The sequence below is a fragment of the Sceloporus undulatus genome, chromosome 11 (assembly GCF_019175285.1).
Source record: "Sceloporus undulatus isolate JIND9_A2432 ecotype Alabama chromosome 11, SceUnd_v1.1, whole genome shotgun sequence".
Taxonomy (NCBI): Eukaryota; Metazoa; Chordata; class Lepidosauria; order Squamata; family Phrynosomatidae; genus Sceloporus; species Sceloporus undulatus.
In genome coordinates this window covers 2,711,805-2,732,134 of record NC_056532.1, presented here as the reverse complement: position 1 = coordinate 2,732,134, position 20,330 = coordinate 2,711,805, and the positions used below count along the sequence as shown (strand labels likewise).

The window sequence follows — 20,330 nt, the reverse complement described above, 5'->3', positions numbered from 1 at the left end:
ACGGACGGGGAGGCCCCCTTCGGAGCTTCCGGTTCGGCGGTGGAAGAAGGAGGAGGAGGAGGAGAGGAAGGCGGGAGGAGAGACCGAAGGACGGAACAGAAAAGGAATCGAGAGAGAGAGAGAGAGAGAGCGAGCGCTGAGGTAAAAAGACTAGGCCAGGATTTGGCGGGAAAACGCGGAGGGTCGGCGGAGGAGGAGAAGCGTCGGCGGCGGCGTCGGTTGGGGGTCTGCGCGCGCACCGCGGGAGCTCCGGCCCAGGCCCCGGCCGCCCCCTTTTTCCTCCCCTCGGACTCGCTTTCCCAGAAGCGCCTTGCGCGCAGAGCCCCTTAAGGAACACTAGCCGGGGCCGCGCGGGGCATCATGGGAGACGGAGTCTTTCAGGGGAAAGGGCCCGGCTCTCTCTTTTTCCCCCTTTCTAAAAACGCCATCCATCTTCTCATCCTTTTTGTTGTTCTAAAAAACCTCTCCTTCGCTTCATCCCTTTCCCGAAAGAGCCTCTCTTCGTCGGCCTCAGGCTCTGCCTCAGCCTCGGTTGCGTTTGAGGAGGGAAGGCCGAGGCTTCCCCTCAGGAAGAGAGAGAAGGAGGCAGGGAGGGAGGGAAGGGGCGCCCACAGAAAGACAACAACCAACGCCTCCTCAACACAATTGCTAACTTTAAACGCATTCTTATCTTTATATTACACACACACACACACACACATATATATCTTTGTGTGTGTGTATATACACACTATACACAGACAGATCTATCTATCTATAACACACATATATATATATACACACAGAGAGATGTATCTTATATATATTATATATGTGTCTGTTACATTAAATATATTGCACTACATATATACATTTTATATTTAACATAACACACACACACATGTATATACACACAGAGAGAGATGTATCTTATATATTATACATAGATGTGTCTGTTATATTAAATATACTATGTAGTCTTACATAGATAAATTTTACAATATATTTAATATAACACATACATATATATATATACACACACACATATATATACACACAGAGAGATGTATCATATATGTGTGTGTGTGCTATAGTAAATATATTGCATTACATATATCAATTTTATATTTAATATCACACACACACATACTGTATATATATATATATACACAAAAAGATAAGTATCATATATTGCACATGTGTATGTTATATTAAATATTTTATATTATATTACATATATACATTTTATAATATATTTAATATAACACACACACACATATATATATATGCCTCTTATATATTGCACATGTGTGTCTGTGTGTGTTAAATATATTGTGTTACTTATTCTGATTTTATTACCTCCCTCACAAATCCGTTCACCAACAACTGACTGACGCTGCAAGATCTATGCATCTTTACCACTCTTTCCAGTCCCTCATTTATTAACACTCAGACTTCCTTTCATTTCTTCCGTCTTGAAGTGACATTTTTGAATACACAAACCTTATTAACATATACACAGCCCTTTCCTTCTTCACAAATACATCCGTCAACATCAACCCTGCAAGATCTAGGCATCTTTTCACTATGCTTTCACTTCCTTAACTTATTGATACACAAACTTCCTTTCATTCCTTCCATCTTGCGGCAACGTTTTTTAAATGTACGCATTTTATCAATGTATACAAATCCTTACCTTCCTCATGAATCCATTTGCCAACATAAACCCCTTTGCTAGAAAGGAGCCCTTATGTAAGCCGAATAGGAGTTACTTGTATATAGATATGCCCAGGTTGCATGGCAAATGTATCCCACAACAAGGACTAACAGTTACTCAGGTGTATAACAGTATCTTCTTGACACACATCCTAAATCAGACTGACAGTCGAAACACAGTTGCGGCTGAAGTCCGGCTGTAACTGAGCAAAGCAGATGTCATCCTGAGCATCATTACTTCTTCTAAAGGAACATTTGGCACCTGGGGCAGATACATTTGCTGCGATTCAGGGCGAATGTGGCAAAACCACAAATAAACACTATTCTTTTTACCCGAGAGAACACTTCTATAGGAACCTCCATGGCCTCCAGTGCAACTCTATGGTCAACATCTACCAGAGGTTGACCCTACATAGAGTCATGCTGGAGGACCTACAAATGCCTAGAGAAGTGTTTCCTTTAGGACTCTCTATGTCCTTCGGTGCCACTATCGTCAACATCTCTGCCAGAGTCCAACGAAAGAGGAACTTAACCGACCGCAAAGGAAGTCAGAGTCGAAGATGTTGGCAAGGCCTAGAACCAGGTTTAGACCAAACGTTCCCAGCGATCTTCATTGCCCTGAATGGAGAACCTATGGTTGGAGCAACAGACCCTTGTTCAAAAGGAACATTACTCGCTTCTTACTCATAGAAGCCCCTTTGTTTACAGGTGGGCGCTTCTCTAGTTTGCCGTCGCTCTTGCGAACGCCACTCGCCATCTTTGGGGACAGAGGAAGCTGGATATATTTTACTTACGTACTGAATATACTCATGTATATGTCTAGAAATGTAGGTCAAAAAAACAGACCCCGAAAACCCGAGTCAATGTAAGCACTGTATCTTAACTCTTGTTTAAATGAAGGAACCGTCTCCTGGTGAAAAGCAAGAGTATAATACCAAAACATATGGATCCAGTCCAGTGACTTTCATTGCCAGAACTGACCATATTAAACTGCACCCAGTACAACCATCAGGCAGCCTTAATTCTAATTAATGAAATAATCAATTCTAATTATTTCAATGATTACATCTAATTCATTGAAATCAATAAACACTGTTCTTCTGTTTTTCCCTGCAGCACCCCTTTGCTTTCTTGTTTCCACCATTCAATCTCATTCAAAGGCTTGCCTTTCCCCCCCATTTTATCTCGCCACCTGGGCTTAGCGCATGCTCCTAACAGTTTCTCAAGCATGGTATAACTACTACAATTTGGTCAAAGGGGTAGAAATGTGTGTAGTGTGCCAGGAAGCCATTGCTTCTGTCTGTGGATATGTTCTAGTTCTGCTATTTCTCTTTCCAGTCTTCCTTTGTAGTTCTTTGTTTTTCTGTTCTGAGGTCTAGGGTGACAAAGCCTAGGAGAGCCAACGCAAGCCAAAGTGCAGGAGGATCCACAGTGTTTGTGACCGTAAGATCTTTGCTGGTGGGCCCAAGTGGGACCTTTCGCCTCAGCAGAGCCCTCCTTTGCCCTGCTTCCAGTTACTCATGGGAAATCACTCCATCCAGAGTTGGCTCACCTCCAAGGTGGCTTCAGACCAAAGATAGGTTGGGGAGCATTGATGGCAGGAATCCACGTTCAGCACTTCCCTTGCTATCTAGAAAGAGGCCTTACGTGTTCCCTTCCAGGGATGCTAACCTTTCCTCTGTACCCAATGTTTGGCACAAGTCTCCCCATTTCAGAAACCATGCTACGCTGCTCACAGCTGCCATTTTATCAAGAAGGGGATGAAGCTTGGCGGACATTTTAGGTCCTGCTGCATGCCCTTCCTCTCTCTCTACCAGGGACATGGATCATGGCCCTTCTGCCAAACAGCCTAAGGCACAAGGGCACTCTTCATTTTACTCCTCTTACTCTTCAAAGTGGACTATTTGGTTTCCCCTGTTGCTTCTGAGAAAGAGGAGGGGGATCTCTCTGAAGAAGAGGGCAGATGGTGAAGGATCTGGAAACCAAGCCCTATGAGGAACGACTTAGGTAGCTAGGGATGTTCAGCCCAGAAAAGAGAAGAAGTGATATGATAGCCCTTAAATGCTTGAAGGGGTGTCATACTGAGGAGGAAGCAAGCTTGTTTTCTGCTGCTCCAGAGAACAGGACCCGAAACAATGGATGCAAGCTGCAGGAAAAGCGATTCCACCTCAACATTAGGAGGAACTTCCTGACAGTAAAGGCTGTACGACAGAGGAACACACTCCCTCAAAGTCTCCTTTGGAGGTCTTTAAACAGAGGCTGGATGGCCATCTGTCAGGGATGCTTTGATTTAAGTTCCTGCATGGCAGAATAGGGTTGGACTGGATGGCCCTTGGGGTCTCTCTATGTTAACTCTGCTGCAAGGTTGTTTAAAACTTCTAAGATCTGGCTTTTGCTCTTCTAGACTTGCAGCAAAAATCAGAGAAGTCAGAGCAGCTGCTGGAGGTTGAGAGGGGCATTCAAGAGTGACGCTGCTCCATGCCCCTGATGCGCCTTTGCCTAGCAGTTTCACATGTGTGGTCAAATAGGAAGGGGATAAACCCTCTGCCTCTAGACCCAGCCCTTCTCAGGTTTAAATGCTGACTTAAGCCACAGGCCTTCCTGGTGGATGCTCTGGTTTCAGCTGTTGTGGTTTCCTCTCTGTACGCTAGCAAGATGGAGGGCATCTTGCGCTCAGGAGGAAAGGGAGCAGAGGCAGCCCTTAAAAAGAGACACGACACTCCCTCACTACCGATCCAAGCTTCCTCTGTGACCTTTATCATGTCCATGGCCTCCTATCTGTGGTCAGGACAGGTTCTTTCTCCCAATGGAGTGACAAGTGCCAACCGCCTAGAGGAGAGACAGGCCCATGGGCAATCCATACAACACAACAAAATAAATCCCAGTATCCCTTCCCTCCTTAGACCAAATGAACATGATAACACAACATAACTATAACTATAATAAATACAATTACAATGGTCGTTTTTCAGTTACTTGCTACTGTCCTTTGGGTCTTCAGATGAAACTAAAGACAAGGGCACCAATTGGTTTTGCCAGATGGCTGTTGTGCATTTACAAAATTGCAGGTTGTCTACAAAGAAATCTTTCATTGGGACAGCATATAGGCAATTTTCGGATGCAATCCCAGATCCGTTTACATGAGATTAAGCCCCATTGCCTTTATATAGAGGATTCTACAGCTAACCTCTTTTTTTTTCCCCCACCAGGAAGGTTTCAGGAAGACCTCCGATATTTTTGGTTTGTGGAAAGAGAAGGTATTAGAAGAGATTTAAGATGTCCAAAATAACTACAGAACTTCTGTTGGAAAGAGCCGTGCCCAAGTCTACAAGGCTGCGAAAGATCAAAACTTTGAAGTAAGTGCACCTATGTATGGAGGACCCTAAAGATTTCTCTGGTTGTTGGAAAAAAGATAAGAAAAGAGTCGTAGCTTTTAGTTTAAGTAATCATAGTATTGCTAAACTGTTTCAGTGAACTCAGTGGAGAGAGAATAAATCTAAAGCACAGTCCTAGGGTAAGAGGTTGGGGGAAAATGAGTACAAAGAAATGCAAAGCTGGGAAAGCATTTCCATTTAATGCATACTAATGCCCCATGAGAATGGAATATAGGTTTCTTCACAATCCAGTTTTGTTGCAGTCATTAATATGACTATTCTTTTTAAGTAGGGGTTATAATTCGGGAAATACATTATCTGTTTGAAACTGTCCTTTTAATTTGAGACAGTTCTCTGTCCAACTTAGGAAAAGCCCTGCAGGATCAGATGAAGCCTCCCTTTGGCCAAGTAACCTCTTCCCCAAAACACAGTGAGAATGTGAAGTCGAAGGCTTTCATGGCTGGCATCCATAGTATTTTGTGGGTCTTTTGGGCTGTGTGGCTGTGTTCTAGAAGGGTTTATTTCTAACATAGTAAGAATACCCCACACAGACATTAGAGGGGATTTGGGGAGGAACATTTCTGAAGGTTTTTTGGGCGATGTGGCCATGTTCTAGAAGAGTTTATTCCTGATGTTTCACCAGCATCTGTGGCTGGGATCTTCAGAGAATGCTGGCATGGAAGAGAGCATCTCTCTTCCATGCCAGCATTCCCTGAAGATGCCGGTGAAATGTTAGGAAGAAACTCTTCTAGAACATGGTCATATCATCCGAAAAACCCACAAAAAACTATGGATGCTAGCCATGAAAGCCTTCAACTTCACATTTTTGAAGTTACTGACTTGCGGAGTGTGATAAGGGAGATGTACCCTTCCAAGATCTCCTGGAGGCTAATGCAGCCTCCAAGCCACCCTCAGTTGTCCACCCAGCCGCACCCCAAGGTTTCTTACTTAGCACAAAATGTTGCAAAACCCCTTAATGATACTTGGCCCAGTGGTCTGGAGCAACGTTTCCCCTGCTTCCCAGTCTGTCCAGGTTGCAAATAACGACAGAAGATCTGGAACCGCAGTTATTTTCCCACCTCCGCCACCTCCAAGAGCTGGACCTCTCCGACAATCTGCTCGAGCGGCTCCCTGACAACCTCAGCCTGCCAAACCTCCGCGTCCTGAACTGCAACAACAACCACCTGGAAGATGTGGTCGCTTTGCAGCAGTTCCCGCAGCTGGAGGAACTGACCTATATGAACAACCTGTACCTGACAGTGAGTACATTTTGCCATGGCTGGGACTTTCGGGGCTTGCGACCGACCGCACTTTGGAGCTGTGTTTCTAGACTCCTCATAGACAAGGTTGATCTTTGTGTCAACTGAAGATTAATAACAACAACAACATTTGAGTCATTATTTATGAATTGTTATTTATAGTTTATGAGTCATTATTTATGAAGCACTTTTAATAATTAGAAGTTGTACAGAACATTTAAAAAAACCCACAAGGCTAAATGTTTACCAGCTAATTTATACAAAATAGGCCAAAATAACTGTTTCCTGATGTCTCTGACTCAGTGCTTGAATCAAAGAGGAAAGGTAGGGAGGCTATAATGAAATTCATCATTTGTATTTTGCTCTTTCTCCATGAGGAGATAAGAGTGAAGTACATTAAAACTATGAAACAATATTACTGACAGGAAACAATTTAAGGCAAAATACCTTAAGTCTCCCAGTTTTGCCTGAATAATACCCCTCATAGTCTTCCAAAACCAGTAGCAATAGCATATATATTTCCATACCGCTTATCAGTGAACTCAGCACACTCTAAGTTTACAATCCATAGCTAAGGGGATGTCACAAAAGGTAAGACGCACACAAACACACCTCGAAATTTGGGTACTGAGCATGAGTGGATGTTAATAGGTAACAGCAGAGCAGAGCTGGAGGCTAGATTCCAGACTTGGAAAGACTGCTATTATTTGTAGACGGATTTTGGAGAAGCCAAACTAGATTGGCTCAATTAATCTGACTTTATAGAAACATAAGAGCAACAGGCATTTACTGTTCTTTAAAACCTGTGTTCTGCCTTGCTCAGAACACAATGTTTTTCAAGAAACCAGAAATCTCCCTCGCCAGCTAACCCTGTGTATGTCTGATATGTTGGATTTACACTAAAATAAATAATAGATATGACATATATGACTTGGAAGACAAACTGTGTGAAGCGTGCTAGAAAGTGTGTTTAACTGTCCCAAAATGCACAGTGTACCAAATCTGTCTGAATCTTGTGAGCTCAAGGTGCTTTCTTTCCCTTTGGATTCTCCAGCCCAGCGATGACTACAAAGTCATGTTTCTCCTGCGAAACCTTCGGCAGCTGAATGGCAAGGACATCACCAAGTTGGCCAACCATGTCAGAGTGGTCAACAGCCGAGAGTTGACTACAAGGGTAAGTTGGGTAAAATTCAGGGCTGGGGTGGTTGATGTTGAATGCAGCTGCTCATCCGGACGGTTCCTGTAACCCTGATCCTAAGAAGAGCCTCAAAATGAAGGCAGAATGATTTGCGTCAACAAACCAGCAGTACAAGTAGTTCTGCCTCCATCACAAGCAGGTATTTGGATGAGCAAGAAATTCCATTGAAGACCTAAACATTTTGAAATGTAAAGTATTCTGTAGGGACAGAGATAGCTGACAGCAATATATCGTTCCTGGAGGAACATTCATTTTTCTCCTCTGCTGCTTTAAGGATTGCAGCAAAAGCTGAGAAGAAGCAAGAAAACTAGAGGTAATAGCAGATGATGTCCTAGTCCTTGCTGATAAGAGAGCCCCAGTGCTTCAACACTGAGCCCTGGATCCGCTACACCATCGAAATGATGATAATGCTTTCCTAAGAGCCAATAGTGTCTCATTGTTTTTTTAAAGGCACCATATTAAACAGAATTATCAGTGACAGAATTCTGTCTGTAAGAAGAAAGAACTGGGCAAGTGAGTAGGAGGAGATGTGGAAGCAGAGAATCATTCACTTACAACCTCAACCACCTAGAGAAGACCTCTAGAAATGGATGCGTACTGAGGGCTTCCTAAAGCATGGGAGTGAATGAATCAAATATGGTTGGCATCCTTCCCTCTGTTCTGGGAGCCTTTTTTTGGCTGAAGAGCAGGATAAGAAAAATGCGACAAACAAAGAAACGGATCCATAAATGGTGTGGAACAGAACTGTAGCTCTGACCTTCGTCTGGACCAGTGGAGCTTGAGAGACTAGGCTGGTGCTCAGCCCCTTGGGTTTCATTGAGGCGCCTTCTGTAGCTAAACCGAACTAACAATAAAGAAGCATACTGGGACAACTCTATCTGACCACTGCTTCAGACTGTGTTGGTCTAAATACCTATAAGCCCTACTTAGTACATGTTCAATACTGTAACCAGAAATTATGGGCATTGTAGTCCAAAATATCTCGGGGTGACAAGGTTTGGGAAGGCTGTTCTAATTTGTGTACTTTTTTTGTTATAGTAATTCTTACAATTCCTTTTTAAAAAGCACAGCATACTCTTGTTAAAATACAATAAAATATTTCGAAAGGGGGGGGGATGCCAAAAATGTGAACCAAATAAAAAGATACCTGCCTGGCAATCTGTGTTATTGTATCTCTCGGAACGGCACCCTCTTGGGCCCATCTCAGAGTGAGCGCAAGCAGCTAGAAATCTGCGGCACATGGGCATGTTTATCCATTGCATTCCAGTACAGAGGATTGACCCTGTGCGTATTGTGCCCCTTGTCCCCCCCAAATAAGTTAAGCTGTCCTTCCGTCTTTGTTTAGGTCTCTGCTCACTGGGGGAAAAACTTCCGGAACCAGCTGCCGAAAACCTTGTCTCCTGAGCAGTTGAAAACCATCCGGAAAAAGTTCATCAGGTCTGCACAAGCCCACGTAGCATATGGACCCAGCTCGCTCAGCGACTTCACCCGATGGCGGGTAAACTCAGCCCTATTTGTATATATGCGTCTCGTGAAGCCTCTCATGTCCCACACCGCATCTCCATTCACGGGGTTCAGCATTCTTTGACACTCCCAGCAGGTTATTACTGTATGTACTCATGTACAAGTCTAGAAATGTAGGTCAGAAAAATGACCCCCCAAAAACTTGAGTCGACTTATCCATGGGGAATGTAAGTACTGTTTCTTAACTCTTATTTTAAATGAGGATTAATCCCTTGGTGGAAGGAAAGCGTATAATCTTGTCTTGGAGGCACTGTGTCCATCCAGCCTTAAGAGTAGGGACAAACGTTATGGCTGGAATTTTGTAGGTTCTTTGACACTGTTTTGGTTTGCTTCATCCTTTTGATCCTTTGCTATGTGCCCTTACATTTTTACCCTCAACTTATCCATGGGTCTATAGCAAAATCCATCATTTTTGCCCCCAAATGGGCCCTCGACTTTTACATGAGGTCGACTTATAGCCGAGTATATATGGTAGAATACCTAGCTATGCTGATAAAAGAACTTGTATGACAGAAAAACTAGTTTGGTGGCTTTGCGGGTGAAGTTTTGCTGATGCTTTTTCTGGGAACTTTGCAAGATGGGCACTTTGTTTCCAGAAAAGGCAGTTTGGCCTCTCGGTGTTTTGTGTGTCCCTGGGCCCTCAAAGTTAACATCAGAACAGAGGGCAACCTGTGCCCCCCTTTTCTTGCTTGGCAAATGTCATCCCTGCAACTGAAAAACAATCCTTAAGGGTTCACTTACATTGAATATAAGTGGGAGAATATAAGGGAGGATACTTCAGGACTAGCTTGATTCTCACATACAGACAAAAGCTCTCCATCTTTGAATACTTCCAGGTAGGATATTTCCTGGGACTGTTCTTCAGAGAAACCAGTTCACAAACAACCCGTTCTAAAAAATATCATTGCATTCTCACCATATTTCTGCTAATAGTAACTCAGCAAAGTCAGAAATAAACATTTAAAGCGGCCTAGGAAGAGGATTTACAGAAAGCCAATGCATGTACATCGGTTAGTACAGACTAACTTTTCAGCGAGTACAAATATTAAGAACAGTTTCTTTAAGACAGCATGCAAGAGAAGACTCCTGAAGTGCCATGCAATGCAGTGACAGTGTCATTCAGAAAGAACAGATCTCTTATGCATGGGATCATCTTGTAATTTTTAACCATAAATGGAATGCAGGCAACAACAAAACAACAACGTTTGAGTAATTCTACTCTAATCCAGTAGCTGGAATACTTGAAGAATTAGTAAAGAGTCAGAGTCTTGGAAGTGGTCTCATATATTTCTTAACGGCTGCTAAATCTTAAGTTGTTCATCAGTGAAAATCTGAATATTTCCCATTAGACAGAGGTTCCTTTACACTTGGAATATTTGAGCTGGGCAATCTGAAGAACAGTTCAGAGAGGCAAAGATACTCTCTTAATACTTTTAATTTGCTAATCCCTTTTAAACGTATTGTACACTGTTTCTTTCCTGCACCGTATCTTTTTATTGCAATTGAACACTCTCGCTTACCTTCTTCGGCCAGGTGAAAATGATTGCAGAGGAATTCTTGAATTCGCTCATCAATCAGGAAAGTAAGCCCACTCCTGAAGTGGAAGAAACAATGGAGGAAGAAGAGGAGGAAGAGGAGGAGGAGGAGGAAGAAGAGGAGGAGGCGGCGGAGGAAGAAAAGGAAGAGGAGGAGGAAGAGGAGGAGGAAGAAGACAACAATGAAGAAGAAGAAAATACACATATTGCAGAGACTGAAAACAAAGTCATTGCTAAGGTCAGAAATGTCTAATTGGCCACTTTAATCCACGTAATATGTTTACCCCAGTGGGTCTTAGTTGACTTCTTTCAAGTTGTGGTCCTTGACCACTGTCCCAAGCTACTTGGGGAAATAAAAGGCCATATGGTTTGACTGTGATTCAGTCCATGGCACCTCCAGCTAAAATAATCCTCAGGAAGAAAGGGCGAGAATGTTCTCTGCCTGAGATCTTAGGTAGGTGTTGCCAACCAGAGTAGGCAGAGTTACTGTAGTCTAGATAAATCGGTTCTCTGGAGCTTCATTTCTTCCTAAGCATGAAGTATTAAAGCTGGGTTCTAATCAAACTCATGAGATGAAACTCAACATTTTGGCAGCCAAAATCTGCCTTTCTTTCTCTTCCCACCCAGATCTACTTCAGATGCATGAAGAGTAAGGATAGAAGTGGGAGATGGAGCCACAGGAGCTCAGGTTCTGACCCTGTAGAGATCATTTACTCATAGAATCATAGAGTTGGAAGGGACCCCAAGGGCCATCCAGTCCAACCCCTTTCTGCCATGCAGGAACTCTCAATGAAAGCATCCCTGACAGATGGCCATCCAGCCTCTGTTTAAAGACCTCCAAAGGAGGAGACACCAAGAAAGGGGACTGTGATGTGCTTTTTCTTTCTTTTCATGCATCCTTTCATCATTCTTTTTACATCATTCAGAAATGGGTGAGGCAGCTTGAAGTTGCTGATGTGCTTTTTTTCTGAACAGGGCACAGTAATCCCCAGCAAAAGGAAAGGAATTCACTCCAAAGGAACGTCTACAAGCAAGCGGTCGCGCTCTCAGAGCAGTTCCAAGGAGGAGCCCTCTCCCACTCCCAAGAAGTCCAGCCGCTTGCAGGAGGAGCGCAGCCCCGAGGGGGGGAAATCCTCTCGCCCGCAGGCCAAGGAGTCTCAAGCCAGTCAGGATCCAGGAGGGGCCCATCGGAACGGAGGGCGGCTTCCGAAAGCACAGAGCCACAAAAGGTCCAGCCACCAGAAAGAGGAGCACATGGAGAAGGAAGAGGAGGATGGGAGAGACGCGTGTAGCACTCCTGTCAAGGACTTGGAAAGCGAGGTACCAGGGTAGCTTCCCGCAAGAGGGCTTATCTGGGGCAGCAGGTCTAAAATGTCAGGAGTTTGTGGGCTTGCAAAATGCCAGAAAGCAAAGTGGAAGTGCATGACAAAAGCATATAGGGAAATGACAATGAGGATGATCTGATTTGTTAAATGAGGTCCATTGAGATCTTAACATGTGTTTTGAGCTTTAAAGCTTTCAAGGGAGATAAATATTTGTTCCCAATGTAAAATCCTGCTTGCAACCCTGGAAAGCCTTGGCCGCCAGTCACAGCTGATCATGCTGGGCATGTTCCTATAGCTCTGATACCTTAGATAGCTTGCGGTGTCCAGTCTCAGTGGACTATGCACCAATATCCACCCCTCTCCATATCTTGAGAGATTATTCCTGTAAGAGATCTGGATGCTAATTCCCAGGGACATGATGCTCCATAAATGGAGTGGAAGCAGGAAAGCTCCAAAATGAGGATCTGGATGGAAGCGACTAACACCTCAATCTTTTGCTGGCTTATTGGATGATTTATTTCTTAGGCACAAAGCATGCAACAGCGTAATTAGTACTCTCAGTTATTCTGTCTTCCTATTTCTCACTATGTTTTCTCTCTGCTCTGAGGAAAGACAGTCCCTTTCTTGGTGTGCAAAGAGAAAGGTGAGCAACCTGGAAAAGTGAGCTGTGAGAAAGTATATGGCTAAGAAGGACATGACCTGGTAGGAGATAAGACTGCAGGATTCCCAATAGCTGTTTTAAGGCATCCATAAAATCTGTGAGCAGATTAGGCTGCGAAAACAGAGAGTGGGTTGTCCAAAGCACTTTGCTACAATTTGATAGATTTGAAAACAAGTCTCTCATGTGCCCAAGCATGGCACTTCCATATCTGTCCAGGAAAGGCAAATTATGTTCCTTATATACCCCAGGCCATGTGCCCTTTTTGTGTTTAACATGGCCTGCTTTCTTCTAGGAGACAATCAGCCTGGAGCCTGTCCATTTTCTACAGTGTCACAGTAAAGGCAACAACAGAGACGACTTCAAAACCCAGCTATGGGCTTGTGTCTTTGAGCCACCGCTGGATTGTGGGACGAGAAAAGGTGAGTGGACTAGGAAGCCCTCAAAGAAATTCCAGGCAATATTCTATTCCTAGCATGAGCATTTCAGGCAGTCACAGAGTTTTAAGCAAAGACACGCTGATGTCTTAGTTAGTCTCATCATCGAAAAGATAACAGGGGAAGTGAGAGGAAGACTGGATACCCGATTTAAAAGTTGGATCTAGTCTTGCAGTTTTTTAAGGCTCTTACACTTCTTTCTGACGTGGCAAGGTGACTTTGGCCATTTTACTCTGTGAATACATGGCTTGAAGGCATCTTGAGGTGGCAAGAGGTCTGTTATTCATTTACAGTGTTTAATGCCCTTTCTGCAAATGTTGAGGTCTCAGAGCAGCTCAAGACATAAAACCTGTGTGCTATACAGTGCCAAGGTGAAGCGCTGAACACATTGGCCTTGCTTTACGGATATGGAAATCCACCTTCAGTCTCCTCAAAGAACATACCAGATGTTCAAATAGGCTATAAAGAGTGGGGACCAAGACAAGAGGGGGAGAGAAATAAAGAAGTGGATGCGGGCAAAAGCAATTATATATTTTTTAAAACTTGGTTGCCCTTTGAATGAGGATTAAGGGAGCAAACCAAGGCCATCTGGAAACATGGATTTGGAGGATGGATTTCAAAGAAAGAAGAAAGCTGGCACAACAAACAATCTCAAGTAAGGCATTCCATGCATAGGAACAAGAGGTACTTAAGAGAGCAGGAGAACCTCGTGTCAAAATCACTGAGGTCTTGCTGGGTAGTTTAGATCATGTCTTCCTATAGATTGCATTGGGTTGCAATATCCATCAGCCCCAGCCAGAATAGCCAGCGTTGAGGAAAGCTTGAAGTTGCAGCCCAGCATCACTTAAACAGCCTCATTGCCACGATGAAGTGTTTTACACTAAAATATAAATGAACACACTTTGTATTACTGGTTATATAGAACACCTCCAGTCTTCAGTTGTGGAGTGTCATGTGGAAATAAATGATGTTTGCTCTGGAAAGTTTACACTCAGTGTGTGGCCCACTAGATTGAGGGTAAATGCATCCTCAAGCTCTCCATTTTTCCTTCCCAGTGGGAATAATTCTACTCAGTGAGTCCGAAGCAAAGGTTGCATAGACATCTGCATCTTAGAAATATGGTATAGATATAAATTAAACATACGCTTATAATAGCTGCCCTCACCAGGGACCAAAAGTCTGTTTAATTGAAGATAGTAATATTATGCTGACAAAGTTTGTAAAAGGATCTTATCGCACCTTTGAGACTAACTGAAAGAGGTTGGTAGCAAGAGCTTTAGTAGAGTAAAAACATGCATCTGAGGAAGTAGGCTCAAGTCTAGGAAAGCTCATGCTCCCAACCTCTTTCTTTCAGTTAGGTTCAAGGTGCTGCAAGATCCCTTTACAGACTGATTTTCTAGACTAACACGGCCATGTCTTTGAATTCTACCGAGAAAGTTACAGTTACTTGGGCTTTCCTCTTTCAGACCCCGTGGTGAGCTCATCCAGGACAGCAGCAACCTGTGGCGGGGACTCGGTGTGTTTGGTGGACTGTGAGACAGGCATTGTCTTGAAAAAGTACAAAGTGACTGGGGAGGTAAGGAAGCCAGAACACCATGCTTGTACCTACGGAGGGGAAAACCTACCCACTGGCTTTCTGGTTGGTGAGGCATTGCTGCAGGAATGTTTCCTGATGGGCAACAGTGGCTGCATCCCAAGTGGTGTGTTAAAATCTTGCTCTTCAGGACACACTAAATGAATGGCAAGAGCTGAGGATCTCTGGAACCAAACCAGAAGCAGTCTGTGGCTGCAAGCAGAGCTTTAGAAAGCTATTTTGGGGGGATAAAACTTCCAGATTTCCCCAGCTGATGCATTCACTGGCCTTGCTGGTTAACAGTGACAGACAGTTATAGTCCAAAATATAACTCCCAAGCTCTGGATGTAATTATGACTTGTCAATTCAGACATCATGTCAAGCCACAGTTAATGCCAAACCTTACTTGGAACCAGTTTTTCCTATTCTAATGTACAGCTGGTTGCAAACTGCTGTCGGAAGAGTTTAGGTGCTTAACTTAATTAAGACTTGATGCCTTATTGGAGACATTGCTTTCTGTCTGAATACAGCTGCACTGCCAATATAAAAAGCATTAAGACCAACCTGTCAGCTTTATTCGCCAAAGAACATTTTAAGATAATCCTTCTCCAAAAACCATAAACTGAAACCTTGAAATAGAATTTTGCATGCCTGAGTAGCACTTGTCTTTAAAAGTAAGTCGAAACAAGGAAGGTTTAGCAGGACTTAGAAGAGCTGGTGCAGATGTATGGCAAGCTGATCAGAGTCCAGTCTGTCTTTGAGAAAGTGTGTTGAAAGCTTTGTGTGATGCCACATGAGCCCAGTTCCTTTAGAAACTCTCACACCAACCACCACTATGCTTCATCTGGATATATATATATATAGAGAGAGAGAGAGAGAGAGAGAGAGAAATGTAAAAGTTATGCCCAGCTTCTCAAAGTACAGCGTTATACAGAGCTGTACATAAAGTATGATTATTTTGTGTGGCTGATTTAGCCAAAGGCAAGCATTTGTGGGCTTTACAAAGCTTTACACCTAGCAGTTGCTCTTTTTCAGGAACTACTGAGGACCTCTAGTTGTTGTTGGACTACAGGTCTTCATATGCTGGCTGGGGTTGATGGGTCTGGCAGCTGAGCAAGAAGGTGTCCACTCCTGTTATACCTAATGCTTTTTGCATTCCCCCCCACCCAGGAGTTTTACACGGTTGCATGGACAACCCTGACAATGGTGACAAGCGATGGGAGAAAGAAAAGGCACAATGTTCTGGCAGCTGCCGGGAGACGAGGCATCGTGAAGCTAATTCACGTGACTGCCGATTACTGCTATGGAGAGATCAAGGCTCACAAGAAACCCATCGCTACTGCCTGCTTCAGTCCCATCAGTGAGACACATCTGTTCAGTAAGTCTCCCGGTCTGGGTCAGTCAGAGAATTATGACTGGAGAAAATGCTGTGTTCGTCTAAGTAGACATCTTGGATGGTTCATTTAGTACATGTGAAGTTGTGGGTGCTGTGCTGATTGCAATGGAATACAAAGCAGATTGTAGCCTAGCTGAAAAGTTGGATTTTCAGTACGGTGCTGGGGGTTGTGGGGAGATGAGGGATTGGTGCCCCAAAGAAAGAAAGGCCTTTATAGAGTGGCATCTGTTTGGTCAAAGTACAATCTATGACACTACAATCGCACTAATTCACTTTTACAGTCATTGCAATGACCAGCAGTGGCCCTCAAAACCTATCCTTTAAGCCGTGCAGCCTCTCAACAGAGGGATTTCTGAGGTGCTGGAGATTGGGCCTGCTGTACTGTGACCCACTATGAAGGTCACATTGCCATGCACTACTTGCAGGTGCATGAGAAAATTTGGGGAGGCGGGGGCAGACTCCCATAGCTACGTCTCCCAATTTCAATAGCTACGTCTCCCAATTTCATTTTTTCTGTTGGGCGCACTCCTTTTGAGCATGGAGGATCTTTTCTTTGTGCACAGCTTGTAGCGTAATCTTATATACTCAACCTCATATATAAGTCGAGGGCAAGTTTTTTGGGCCAAAATGATGGATTTTGATATGACCCATGGATAAGTCGAAGGTAAAACTTAGGGGCATGTAATGAAGGATGGAAAGGACGAAGTAAAGGAAAACAATGCTAAAGAACTTCCAAGATTGCAGCAGGCATAACTAATTGTGCACATACTAAAGGCTGGATGGATGAGAGAGTAGAAGAGGGCCAGTGCTGCCAGGGCAGATTAAACTATCTATCTAGCTATCTATCTAGAGTTAAAAACCAATACTTCCATTGACCCATGGATAAGTCGACTCAGGTTTTTGGGGTCTATTTTTTAACCTAAATTTCTAGACTTATACATGAGTATATGCAGTATTCTGCCCCTAAGCCTCAGTGCGGTTACATCTCTTAATAAGGTCATTTCTAAAAAGTAAAATCAGGCTAAGGAACTAGTTAAGATGGTTTGTGTGCCGCCTCCTCCTCCTAATATATCCCAGCCCTTCACAAGATTCGCATCCTATCCCTCAGCTCCACTTGTCTTAGCTGTGGTACCATGGTCTTAACGCGAGAGGTGTTTTCTGGAAACAGAATGGGTTCTCTGGTACTCTTTTTTTCCAAAGGATGAAGGAAGGATGGAGCAGGAGACAGTGAGATTAAAAGAGAGCAGGAAAGAGGAGGAGGTGGGAGGCTCTCTAGACAAGCAGGAGTAACTGTTTAATTAAAAGGCTGTCTATATGTTGTGTCACCTTCTCAGCAGAATGTACACTCTTCTTTTTCTCACCCTTTCTCCTACCCACTCACAGCCGCATCCTATGACAAGAAAATCTGCATGTGGGACATCGGCGTTCCCGACTGCGACTACAACTTCAAGGAAAGGTAATAGCAAACGAAGAACGTAGCTTTAAATCTGCCAAGGGTGAAGCGTTAGTGAAAGTTGGGAAGTAAAAGTGCATTTCGTTTGGTAGGCAGCTGATGGTGCTGGAGACGGTCAACACGCCTCTGCGGATTGCCCTGGTGCCCTCTTGCCCGGATCGGTACTTGGTGGCTGGCTGTGAGCAAGGCTGCTTTGCCTGGGATATCAGACTGGACGACAAGCAGACGAAAAACAGGTGAGTAGCTCAGGCCTAACGTTACCAAGGGAGGGAAGGTCATTAACCCACAAAAAGAGCCACAGTTTGTACTGCTAGATCTATTGAGCTATTTATTGGTATCTTCTGGGCTGGTCCTTTCATGTGCCTCAGTCAGACAGATAAAAAAAGCACAATCTGAAAATTCAGGCGGATATAATATGAACAATATTGGTTACCTTATATTTACAGTTGCAGGAACCACACAAGTTATTTGCTGGCTATTTGTTCTGTTTTCCATATATGACGCTTTCCAACGTTTCAGGCCCTTCGAAGTGGAGTTTCAATTCCCGAACGACGAGGGGAACGAGACCTCTTCCCATCGAGTGGATGGCCTGGCTTTTTTGAATGAAGATATTGTGGGTAAGAAATTGGCATTCGAACACTTTGCAACTCTGAAGCAGACTTATCTACAGAGTAGGTCCTAACTGTGTCTAAACGTCCGTACCTTACTTCAAGTGTGTTCTACACATGACACACACCTGTCTTAAAGCATACGGTATAAAAGTCTGATACACATGAACTCAGTGGAATTTGTTATAGTTGTGTTTTGGGTTGTTGTGGACCAGCAGGTATTGTTGAACCAACCAGTCATCAGTACTGGAGGCATCAGCTTCACTTTAACATTGGGATGTCGCTTGGTTATCTTTGCTACATCCTTGTAAAGTAAAATTCATAGTGCTGCTAACACAATGCAAACCTGATTCTTTGACAGGAAGATGTGTTGTTTTGACTAGCAAGGCCTCTTCTTTTCTTTCTCCTCTGCAGTGACCAAGAGTTCGAAGACGGGCTCCATCAACCTCTGGAGCTGGAGCCGCTCTTTCAAGCAAGGGAAGGGTGGGCAGAGGACAGTGCAAGCGGTCATCCTGGCTGAACTGGAGTGGTCCTCCACAGATCTGCCTTACCTCACCCTCAGTACATGCCCAAGTAAGTGCCAACTTCTGTGCTTGCAGACCTTAGGCTCCAGACCATTTATGTCTTCTGGCAGCACTGGAGCCAATAGTCATCCATTTGCACCTTGCAGATGCTTTGGAATGATCTAAGCCAGTGATGGCGAACCTATGGCATGCATGCCAGAGGTGGCACTCAGAGTCCTCTCTGTGGGCACATGTGCCATCGTCTCAGTACAGAATTTGCCATAGTTTGTTACTAGAAAGCCAAAGGAACACGGCACTTTGCAATAAATAAGTGGGTTTTGGGTTGCAGTTTGAGCACTCGGCCTCGAAAAGGTTCACCATCACTGATCTAAGCAGAGTAGGCAGCCAATGGCACATTGTATCTTCTATAGAATTTATCAGAACAGTCATTGCAACTAATGCAAGATAGTAGCTGCCTGGTTCCTATCCCCCAGATCTCCAAATCAGTGGGTATCAGACAGAGATGGTGTATTAGTGTATAGCAAAACTGAGAGGGTTGGCATCTGCCCTGGGCACCTCTATAGGACACAGTTACCAAAGTAGCCCAACCCTACCAGTGCAGTCTTTCCCCTTTGAATTATATCTCACGTTCTTCCGACTAAAAACCCGAGTTTGATTTCATGTCGTGCCATTCTTTACTTCTGCAGCAGAAGAATACGTGTTCTGTGGCGATGAGAAAGGAGGCGTCTGGATGTATGACCTCAGCAACCATCTGTCTGCTTTGAGCATCACCAAGGAAGACTGTACAACCAAGAGAATAGGGCCTTCACAGGTACAGAAGCCATTGGTCTTTCTGAAATGTTTGTCTCAAATCCTTGTTCACAGCAGGCTCTGACTTAGATTAATGGGCGGCATGGACTAACAAGTACAGACCATTGTATTCAAGCCTAAACAAATAGAGCAGACACAAATGGGGGACTGGAAATGGCAACATTCAGAAATCACTGGGAGAGTGGTGGAGTCTCCCTCCTTGGAGGTCTTTAAACAGAGGCTGGATGGCTATCTGCCAGGGATGCTTTGATGGAGAGTTCCTGCATGGCAGAATGGGGTTGGAATGGATGGCCCTTTTTGGGGTCTCTTCCAACTTTATGATTCTCTTTTCAGTCTCTCAGGCTTTGACTACTCTAAATGTTCCAGAGAGGATGTTTTGCTTTGTCTGGTCTGCTTTAAAGGTCCCTAAATCTGCTGGAGAGCATAGAAACATGGGAGCATTCTAGAAGGTGGCATGACTGGCATTGTGCATGGAGGCAACCAACATTGTAATATGTATAAGCCTAGTTAGGTTTTCAACAGGTTTCTCCCCCCGCAATCTTTTCCATCTAGGTTCTGAAGTGGCCGGAGCTGAAGGCCAACGGTGAGCTGCTGACGGACGTCCTGGTGAACAACGTGGTCACGGACCCTACCTTCACGTACTTGGTCGCGCTGACCGACGTCAACATTGCCGCAATATGGAAGAAAACCTAGCCCTGCTGCCGGAGGAGCTCCTTTTTCTCATCCACGTTTCAGTAGTGCAGTATTTGTGACCATTCTGAGAATAACCGGGTTGGAGGGGGATTTAAGTTCACGTGTATCAATGCAAGAAAAATCAACCAAAGGGATTGGCCAGAATGACGTGTTTGCCGCCAATGCCCACATCTCTTTAACTGTGACTTTGCTTTCTTGGTGTATTAAGTGTATTTGTTTTATAGAAGGACAGTATTTAATAAAACTTGATACGAGGTAATTGTGAAGC

At 44.0% G+C, this 20,330-nt stretch overlaps 1 protein-coding gene across 1 annotated transcript; it reads left to right on the top strand.

Moving 5' to 3' along the window:
* Positions 1 to 11: 11 nt before the first annotated feature.
* On the top strand, positions 12 to 20,321 carry LRWD1 (leucine rich repeats and WD repeat domain containing 1). Its single transcript, XM_042442394.1, has 16 exons — positions 12 to 141; positions 4,905 to 5,051; positions 6,094 to 6,328; positions 7,383 to 7,502; positions 8,872 to 9,024; positions 10,584 to 10,823; positions 11,561 to 11,905; positions 12,864 to 12,990; positions 14,472 to 14,581; positions 15,749 to 15,956; positions 17,358 to 17,430; positions 17,520 to 17,663; positions 17,947 to 18,044; positions 18,450 to 18,608; positions 19,246 to 19,370; positions 19,922 to 20,321. Exons 2-16 carry the CDS (start codon positions 4,972 to 4,974, stop codon positions 20,060 to 20,062), a joined length of 2,358 nt encoding a protein of 785 aa, XP_042298328.1. The 5' UTR covers positions 12 to 141; positions 4,905 to 4,971; the 3' UTR covers positions 20,063 to 20,321.
* The last annotated feature ends 9 nt before the right edge of the window (positions 20,322 to 20,330 follow it).

Coding starts and splice junctions, on each gene's coding strand:
- LRWD1 (XM_042442394.1), top strand. CDS start 4,972: ATGTCCAAAATAACTACAGAACTTCTGTTGGAAAGAGCCGTGCCCAAG. Junction 5,052..6,093: donor CGAAAGATCAAAACTTTGAA/GTAAGTGCACCT, acceptor CCTGCTTCCCAG/TCTGTCCAGGTTGCAAATAA. Junction 9,025..10,583: donor GCGACTTCACCCGATGGCGG/GTAAACTCAGCC, acceptor TTCTTCGGCCAG/GTGAAAATGATTGCAGAGGA.